The 9,374-nt window shown below is 38.6% G+C and overlaps 1 protein-coding gene across 3 annotated transcripts in view; it reads left to right on the top strand.

Moving 5' to 3' along the window:
• The first annotated feature begins 320 nt into the window (after positions 1–320).
• Positions 321–9,374, top strand: part of LOC121312982 (SWI/SNF complex subunit SMARCC1-like) — a 52,295-nt gene continuing 43,241 nt past the window's right edge. For all 3 annotated transcript variants that reach the window (XM_041245042.1, XM_041245041.1, XM_041245040.1), the window contains exons 1-2: positions 321–583; positions 3,942–4,061. In XM_041245042.1, the coding sequence (XP_041100976.1) occupies positions 386–583; positions 3,942–4,061 (318 nt within the window). In that variant the 5' untranslated portion in view covers positions 321–385. The remainder of the gene's footprint in view (positions 584–3,941; positions 4,062–9,374) is intronic.

Raw genomic sequence — 9,374 nt, 5'->3', positions numbered from 1 at the left:
GATACATCTAATTATTACTACATTGCAATGGACGACAGTCTATAAATAATGGAACAATACGTAAAATCACCAAATACACCTGCTGAGCGCCAATCATATTAAAAGAAAAACGTTTCCCTCCTTTTTGTTGCCTATGTTGTTGAGTGTGATGCTGAGGTAGTTCTACATTTTATTATAGCTTTGCTTGTGTCATTCACTGGAGTGCTGACTAGATGACATTTATAACCCTGACATAGTCTGTAAAATACAATTCCCAGAAGCCCTTTGTGATCCCGCGAACCGCGCGACATCAAAATTATTTGTGTGCTGGCGCCTGCGCAGTGCAGTTTTGGGCCTAGAATAGTGAGTGTCAAGGCAGAGCGGGGAAGGAAGGCGGCTAGAAACAATGGCAATGGTGGCTACAGCAGCGGGAGGAACTGGCTCAGGAGGCCCCGTGGTTACAGGGCAAGGGGCTAGCGGCGCCTCAGCACTCGGGGTGGGCAGGAAAAAAGATGGGGGCCCGCCGGTGAAGTACTGGGAAAGCGCGGAGACGATTTCCCAACTTGAGTCGGTGCGGGTTTGGACTGGGAAGCATTACAAAAAGGTGAGGGGAGCCCTCCTCCATTGATTCGCACAGCGGGCGCACTGCTCAGACCCACAAAACACAGAACAGATAAGGCCAGGTTGATTAAATATAACTCGTATATAATTTATGAATATTCTAGTGGACCTTTTGCAGGGTTTCAAGTAGTGGCACTACTATGCGCACGCTGGCGCGTACAACGGGTAGAGATCTTGTGTGTTGTTGTTTTAATTACTTTTTTTGGGGGGGGGATAAACTGGAATTATATGTAAACAGTAATAAATACTGATTTTGTACCGGTGTTTGTTTATGTGTACCGATAAGACCATATATTCAGTGAAGATTTAGTGAAGGCCTGAGGTAAGAAAAACTTAAAATACAAAAACATATTAACCCGTTTTTAATAACATCCCCCATTTTTTTTTTTTTTATAGCTATATATATATATATATATATATATATATATATATATATATATATATTATTGTTATTATTATTTTTTTTTTAACTGGAATATAGAACTGCAATACTTGTGCAATACAACAAGCCATTCCACGTGCCAGTTTTTGTTTTAATTACGTATTTAGAGGTGTCTTCTCTGTAAATTGAGAGTACTGTTAATCAATTTAAGTCCCTGTTTTTTTTTTTGGGGGGGGGGGGGGGGTAATCGTTTCAATGAAGTACTGTGTTGAAAAAAGTACACAATAGATAACATCCGTGCAGTACTGTACAGTGCGGTCTAGTTCGTTTAGAATGATGTGCGGTGTTTTGCTGTCTTTCCCAATCGGTTGAAACAAAGCCCCCCCCCCCCCCCCATAAGTATACGGTGTGTGTTTACCTGGACTGCACTATCCTAGCCAAAAAAAATGCAAATGGCTATCTGTTATCAAGCACACTTTACTCGCCTGCCATTTAATGCTTTACCTTGTTAAATTCTAGTCGATGAAAAGAGTCATTGGTTAAGCAGAAGAGGAGTTGCCGACTTCTGTTGTGGGTAAGGTCACGCAGGCATGATCTAGTTGTGGCCAGGAGTGGCTTTGATTAGAGATTTTACTAGTTAGTTTTACTCAGAATTCTGCTTTCTCTAGAATAGGATAAAGTGGACCAGACATCGACATATACGTAGTCTAGACGTATAATGGAGTATAAACTGTATTTATGATACACTTTTGTTCCCCACAAGTATCATTATTTGAGTGTTGGGGCATGTGCAAACTTGTTTAATCAAACGCAGCACACAGACAGATCATTTAGTGGTGTTATCCTATTTTGCTTCTAATTAATGTGCCCATTTATTTTTGGGGATTCTTTAATTGTTTTGTTGTAAAACACCCAGAAATGTTCACAGGCATATTATCTACAAGGTTTTGACAAGCTTGTGTAAATGGACTGTATCTGCAAGATTGCATTTTCACTCCCAACTTCCTTAAAGCAGTGAAAGCAATGACCATGGATCTCCCAAAACAAAGCATCATTCAAACTCACTACATATTGCGTTGTGGACCTGAGGCAGCGTTTCCGCAGCCCTGTCAGTGACCTGTTAATAAATATTTTACCCGTCACCACACAGAATGAATCTGTTTTGTCCATTATTCACAAGTATTACACATAGAAAAAAGCCTTTCACATTCATATTTAATTAAACATAAAAGAAAACAGTTAAATCATTTGTTTAAAAACGCTATTGATATTTTAGCATACATATTCGCTAAACTGGATACTTGAAATGTCATTTTGTGCCGTAGTGATCAGCAACTTTCAGCTGAGTAATCGGTTTTCTGCCAGTATTTACATGCAGCTTTTATGCAAAACTGGCAAATATTGTCATTGCCATCGACATTTTCTTGTCGTACCCACACAAACCTTTTTTTCCCCACTCAGGGTTGTACAATCTCTTTATTTTCTTACTTATTGAAGGTTTTGTAGTAGTTTCGATGTCTTCTGGCTCTTCATGCACGTCCAGTTCTGTTTTTTTGCACTTTCAGCTGTATTTGAAGTAGCATCTTTGAAAAATGTCCCTGTTAATTAATGACTGACAAGACATATCGTCTCACAACCACAGACATGTGTTTATGCTTACAACCGGCAGATTTTTCTTCAATGAAGGAAAAGAAAATTGCACTAGCTGCGTAAACAGGCACGCACGCGCCAAGACGGAAACTGTCTATGGGTACGTTAAGTAAGTGAGCCACTCAAGCGAGAATTTATCTGCCTTTCGCACGTTTTGCTGCCAGTCAAACTGATTCGTGGCGCCTCTGCAAGGAGGTGGTTTAGCAGCTCTTTCGGAAATGGGGTTGCCCTCAAGTTGACCTATTTGTACCACCTGAAAATACTCGCCTTCCTCTATTCTGCAGCCGCTTCCCTCATCAGGGTGCCCTAGCATCAGATGCATTCTCCACTCCTTGAACGCATTCCAATCTTTTCCCCTCATTCCAAAGGTGTTGCAGAAAGTGGGCACTGACCAGGCACAGGTGATATTGGTAGCACCTTAATGGACCAAGAGCTTTTGGTCCCCGCTGTCCTAAACATGGCACAACAGAGACCAGTTCATCTGCCCATCAGGAGAAGCCTACTGAATTCTCAGTCAGGCATGGCCAAAACAGTGACCTGAGGTTCTGCTGGCAAAGGCAAAATCTACCCATGAGTGCTGTTCTACAAAATGGTCAGAATTTGTGACTCTGTAGATCTAAGGCCGTTGATCCTGTTTCTATATTGCTGCCGGGATTTCTGGAATTCTTGAGACTCCTGATGGATAGAGTATTAGGAATGTTCCTGTTGCTGATATTTGTTTGGCAGCAACTTGGTAATCCTCTCACACTTTCATGAAACACTGTAACTTGGATGTTTCCACTGTAGGGGATAAGTTTTAAACAACATGCACATTTCTCCTTTTCACCTCCCTTTCTTTTTATTCTTTGGTATACGGGGGGGGGGTTCCATTGTTGTGTGGAGTCCATGAAGAGCTGGTAAGATGACGAAATTCCTCTCTAAATGGTTTTCTTCCAGTTCAGTGGACTCCGCACCTGTCTTCCCACCCACCTTGCCCCACGTTTTTTTGGCGTATAGGTAAAATACAGGGCATCTGACCTTTCTGCGTCACTACCCTTTATGCTATCGTGTGGAATTGGTGTCATGACGTACAGATATATTAAAGACCCACTTCTTCTTCTGGAAGAAGAGGGAGGTTTGTCCATGTTTTTCCTAGCCTGACCGCAGAAAGGTTCCATTATTGCGTGGACATTCTGTCTTTGTGTTGGTTAAAGAACAAAGTTTTGGAATTGTTGGAGGTTAATAGACACTTTAACAATTCTTAGTTATTGAGATTCAGTGTTTTTGTGATGATGGACTTGTGAATTGATATGTGTGCTTCTTTCCACAGTATGTCCAGGCTGACTCCCCCACCAATAAAACACTTGCAGGTCTGGTGGTGCAGCTGCTGCAGTTCCAAGAAGATGCCTTTGGGAAACGTGTCAACAACCCAGCGCTCACCAAACTGCCGGTGAGTGAAGTACTCTGCTGCACCCTTTATCCCTAAAAATAAATACATTGGTAATTTCCACAGTTGTAGATGGGTGTTAGGTGACATTTCCAGCAAAGCTGTGGCACTGCCGGTCTTGAATCCTGATCTGAACAGCAACCCCTCCTGCTATTCAGAGATTTCTGGGTGCCTCTTGAGCCTTGTCATTTTCCAGTGGCCTTGTCATTTTAATTTTTCCCTTAAGGCTGAAATTCAGTTTTGACACCACCAAATTACTTAAATTTGCACTTGTTTTTGGATGCTATACTGCAATACACACTGTTGTGACACTGCTGTACGTGTAGGACATGTGTAATACAATTGACCATTCAAATAATCTAAAAAATAACAAGCTGTTTGTAAAAAAAGAAAAAAAAAAGTGGTAGAAATCTAGACTTCAATGCTTGCATACTCGGGTTCTAAAGTAGGTGGCACATACAAGATAGTACGGGGCACACATCTCATTGAAGCACCACCCCTCTAGTGTTCGATGCTATATTAATATCTGTGGTATGATACCAAAATCCTACAATACCTAATATCGGGGTAAAAGAGAAATATGAAAGTATTGCGATTTTTTCGATAGTTTTTATTTTTAAGCTTTTAAAACAAAACTCTGTAATTGTGTGCTTTAAAAACAATATAAAGTAATCTTACTCATTTCCGCTTAGCAGAAGTGAACAACTACCCTGCACGTTCTGGGAAAATTAAATTATATTACTTAAAAAAACCAAACAAAGCCACAGCAAATAACAAATAAAACAGGAATGTGCTAGAATAGGGTCGGTATACTGTTTTTTTGGTTTACTGCGGTTTAGGTACATTACGGTATTAATACAATTTCTTTTATTCTAAACCGCAATTATCGTAATTCGGTTATACACCGGTTACCGCATTTTTCAACTGCAAACACGCTTCTAAATTAAGTGATGGTATTTGCAGCCTTAGCAAAGTGTCTGAGGAAGATATTTTTGTGAACTGATACTGTATTTTGATAATGGTTCTTGAAGGAAACGGTCAACGATACAGAATACACGTTTCAATTGCTGTGTTCTGTTACCCAGAGCTTGTTGCACTGACTGTTCTTGACTTCTGTCTTTCTTACACCACACACAGCTTTTAGAGAAACACCTTCCCCAAACCTTGCAGCGCAGCTCATTTTCAACGTGCTATATTTGTCTGGATTATCAACAATCGGTTTAATGTAATAGATAAACATTAACTTTGCTGTAAAAGTATACATCACTTATCACGGATTTAGTACATTTTTTTTTTAATAATTGATGTATTTATTTAATATAGCAAGGACAAGGCTGTTCAAAGGCTTTATTGTATAATAACATGTTGTTTGCCTCTGCTAACAAGGTGGCAGCAGTAGTTTTAGTGGCTATTTGCATTACGATTAGCCTATCACTCATGATCTTTGCATCGTCCATTTGGTTCACAGCCGCAGCCAGCCTCCCGCAGTAAGATTTCAAAGCTGCGTTGGGCTATGCAGAATATGCGCAGATTGGTGTTATGTGACGTCTACAGCACATTTCCGAGATTCAGTGCAGCACTGTGCTGAACTGCGGAAATCTGCACTGTAAGAACACGACCGATGTCTCGGACAAAGCTAGCACAGACCCACGACTGCAGCAGGATAGCCTACTTATTATCAACGTAGTTTTGTTTAAACTAGTTGTAACAGTATTCCAATTCTTAGGTAAGTGAAGAAATCTTTTTTTAAATTTTTTTAAATTATTTTTTTACACACTCCATGTGTAATAATCATTGGAAGCTTACTTGTGCAATGCTGTAAATGTAAATCCAATAACACGTTTTAGTATTAATACTTTTTTTTTTTTGCTATACATTTTATTTGTCCCGTTGAAAAAAATAAACGACATCTCTGATCTTAAATAACCTGTACGGATACATGTTTGTGTTTTAAGCAAAAGACCGATCATTTCCCAATTCTGTTTGCCATCAGCTAAACAAAGTATTTTTATTTAATTTCATATGTTAAATATTTTAACAAACTACAGCACCACATCATTTTGAGCAAATTGTAGATCTTAATACTGTTGTAGTATAACATGGAGAGTGTACAACCTTTTAGTTTTTTTTAGATTATTATTCTGATTGTCTTTAAAGAAACGTACAAAGTTATTTGACATAGTAAAATACTAAATACCAGATGTTTAAGTCATTCCATGAAAGGAAGTGTGTTTTGTTGGTTGTATTTTTGTGAATTATGCTAATTTAAGTGATTTAAATTAGTCTTTCTTCATTTAATCCTTTATTTGATAACCTGCATGATGTACTGTATACCGTGATATTAAGGTTACCACTGTATTTTTTTAACGGTTATCATACCGTGCAAATTTCATACCGTCCCATCCCTATGCTAGAAGCTGATCAGAGTTCCTTCATGCTTGTTTTAGTCATTACAGTGCATTTTCTACAAAAATATACTTTGCAGGCATGCATCATTAAAACACTACTGCATGTCAAAATGTTAGCAACATTTTTTTGAGGTAATCCTTATTTTACTTGTATGTAATGTGATGGGTGTGTTTTGAATTGTAATTTGTATGCATGAGCAGTGGAAAGACCAGGATGAACTCAGACTTCATTGCTAGCATAACAGTTTCCGTAGTACAGATCACAAGACCAATGTGATTCATCACCTGCAGAGGAAAGCACAGGTCCTTGGCTTCAGAAGCTTCCGAGCCGCACTGCAAAAGTCAGCCAATGCAGATGGTTCAAGTTCAGCATGAAAGCAATAAAAAGCTTTTTATAGTAGCCAGAATGGATGTATTTTGTCTAATTTAATTTACTTTCTTTGCAAGATTAACAACCAAACGAGCATCATGGGCCGATTGGACTCCTCTTGCTAGTAAAATGTGTTATGTTCTTATTTGAAGTGCACTGGGATGTAGTTTTGATGGAGACATTTAACTTGAATATGCTTAACATAATTCTGTTCTAACAGCAATAACAGGAAGGAAGGCATCCATTTGCATCTTTTAGAAATGTAGCATTAAATATAATGCTTAACTTTAAATTTTACACAATTATGTATGTTAGCAGTGTTTTTAGTACTATCAGAAACAGTTTTTTGCCAGTGTTTTTTTTTTAAAGCTGCTGAACTCCTTTTATTAAATTATTTGGAAGGGTGGGATTTTTAAAATATCAAGCAATTTAAATTGTAAAGTTAATGCATAGTGTTTAAACTGAAGGAATATGCCCTAATGTAACACATTACTGTGTTCAGTTTGAAAATAAAAAACAGTATTTTTACAGTGTACATGAATCAATCAGGCTAGTCTAGTTTAGCATTATACTCTGTTTGTTTTACCTCCTGAATGATTTTAATGGTATTGATTCATGGAGGGATTATGTAAGAACATAAGGAATGTTACAAATGAGGTCTGTTTGGCCCATCTTGCTCATTTGGTTGTTTATTGATCCAAGCAAGAATCTCAAGCCATTTCTTGAAGTACCCATTCACATTTTTAGAGCACTTGTAAGATACCCCTGTATCTAAAATATCTGGCCTATAAAGTCTGCTTCAAAGAAAGATTTTTTTGTGTTTTGTTTAGAGAGAGATATTCCTTGTGATTAGAGTACCGTATGACTTTGAATTAACAGCGCATCGTTTATTTTAAAAGCAGCTGCAGTGTTTATTCAATGGGGGCAGTAATTAGAAGTACTATGGTTTTCAAAAGGCACCATTTTTATTGCAGTATTTGAGGGTGGTGTATATTGAAGTTTATTTCTGTGGATACAACTTGTTCAGGATGGCAAAGAAGTCTTTCAACTTTAAACAAAGGTGTTGAGCTTGCAGATCAGGCTTGACTAGGTGAGGACACATACCAGTGTAGCGTGGAGAGGGAAATAACGAGAAATGGCAATTCAACACAGAGGGTAGGTTTATATTGCTCGTCTTTTCTTACAGCAATTTCTAAGAGTTGCAGGGATGAACTCTTTAATATACGGTGTGTTTCTTTCTCTTCAACCAGCAAGACAACTAATCGCTCACGGCCTCCTGGTCCAGGCATGGCTTCTGTGAGGAAGACAAGCTGATCCCGTGGCTGTCCCCTAAACCAGAGGTGCCAACTGCTATGGTTTGGCTGTTTTCAGTGTAAAAAGGAGTTCTTCAGATAAAAGGGAGGCAAGCAAGGGTGCGGCGTGACATTTTGGAGTTCACTATGAACTTCAATCTTTGGCTTTTGGGCTGTGTTCTCATCAAAATTGCGCACTGATTGGCTAGGTCTGTTGAGTAGCAGATTTTGTTTTGAAATGGATTTTCCAAATGGCAGTCATTTTACAGTTTTGTTTTGTGATGTTTCAGTAAATCTATGTACAGAAATGGCAACAGTCTTAAAGAAAGAAAATACAAGTAAAAGAAAGAAGTACGAAACATACACAAGTGTTTCTTTAAGCAATGTAAGATATTGCAGCATCATGCCTACTGTGATTATTGCAGGTGTGATTTGAGTGTGAAACAAGGCAGAATAAATGACACTGACCATGTGAAAACCCTGAAGCACTGAAGAAATACACAGGCTGCTCAAGATAATGGATCCTTGGACTGTTTTTTAAAAGACTGCGAAAATGACATTCTTAAAGAGGAGACTCTTTACAAACTTTATTTTAGAGCACAACTTACCAATTGCTGTTGCAGATCATGTAGGTCCACTTGTGAAAGCGTTTTTTCCTGATGGTAAAATTGCCACCCAAGCGCGAGGACTAAAACGACAGAACCATTGAAACTTTAGCATCTGTTTCAGCTATTAAACAGACCTCAGTTTTGAGAAGTAATTGTTTTGCCCTTGCAACAGGCAGCAGCAATGACATGGAGACTCAGTTGCACCCAGTTGTAATACAATACTTCAGTGAAGAAATTGGCAAAGTTGTAATGCAGCTGCTTGCTTTACCATCTTGCAAGGATATGTCAGCAACTGCAGAAAATATATTTAAGACTGTTAATACAATATTAGTCATTTGGAATACCCTGGAAAAATTGCATTGCACTTGGAGCAGATCATGCACCTGTGATGCTGGGTGTGTATAAAGGTGTAGCTGTCTTTATGAAAATGGAAAACAAATCTATCCATGTTCAGGGCTGTCCCTGTCATTTAAATTCACATTTCAGCACAGTCGGCTGCAAACAGATTTCCAGCAAGAATCGATAACATAAATTACTACCTCAACAAAAGTGTGAAAAAGCACAAGCTGTTCAGACAGTGCCAGGACTTTTGTGGCAATGAAGATCCTGAAACGTGAATACCAGGTGTTTGCTTAAGA

The sequence above is a fragment of the Polyodon spathula genome, chromosome 3, assembly GCF_017654505.1.
Source record: "Polyodon spathula isolate WHYD16114869_AA chromosome 3, ASM1765450v1, whole genome shotgun sequence".
Lineage (NCBI taxonomy): Eukaryota > Metazoa > Chordata > Actinopteri > Acipenseriformes > Polyodontidae > Polyodon > Polyodon spathula.
The sequence above is the reverse complement of the archived record's forward strand: the minus strand, read 5'-3'. Positions and strand labels throughout refer to the sequence as shown.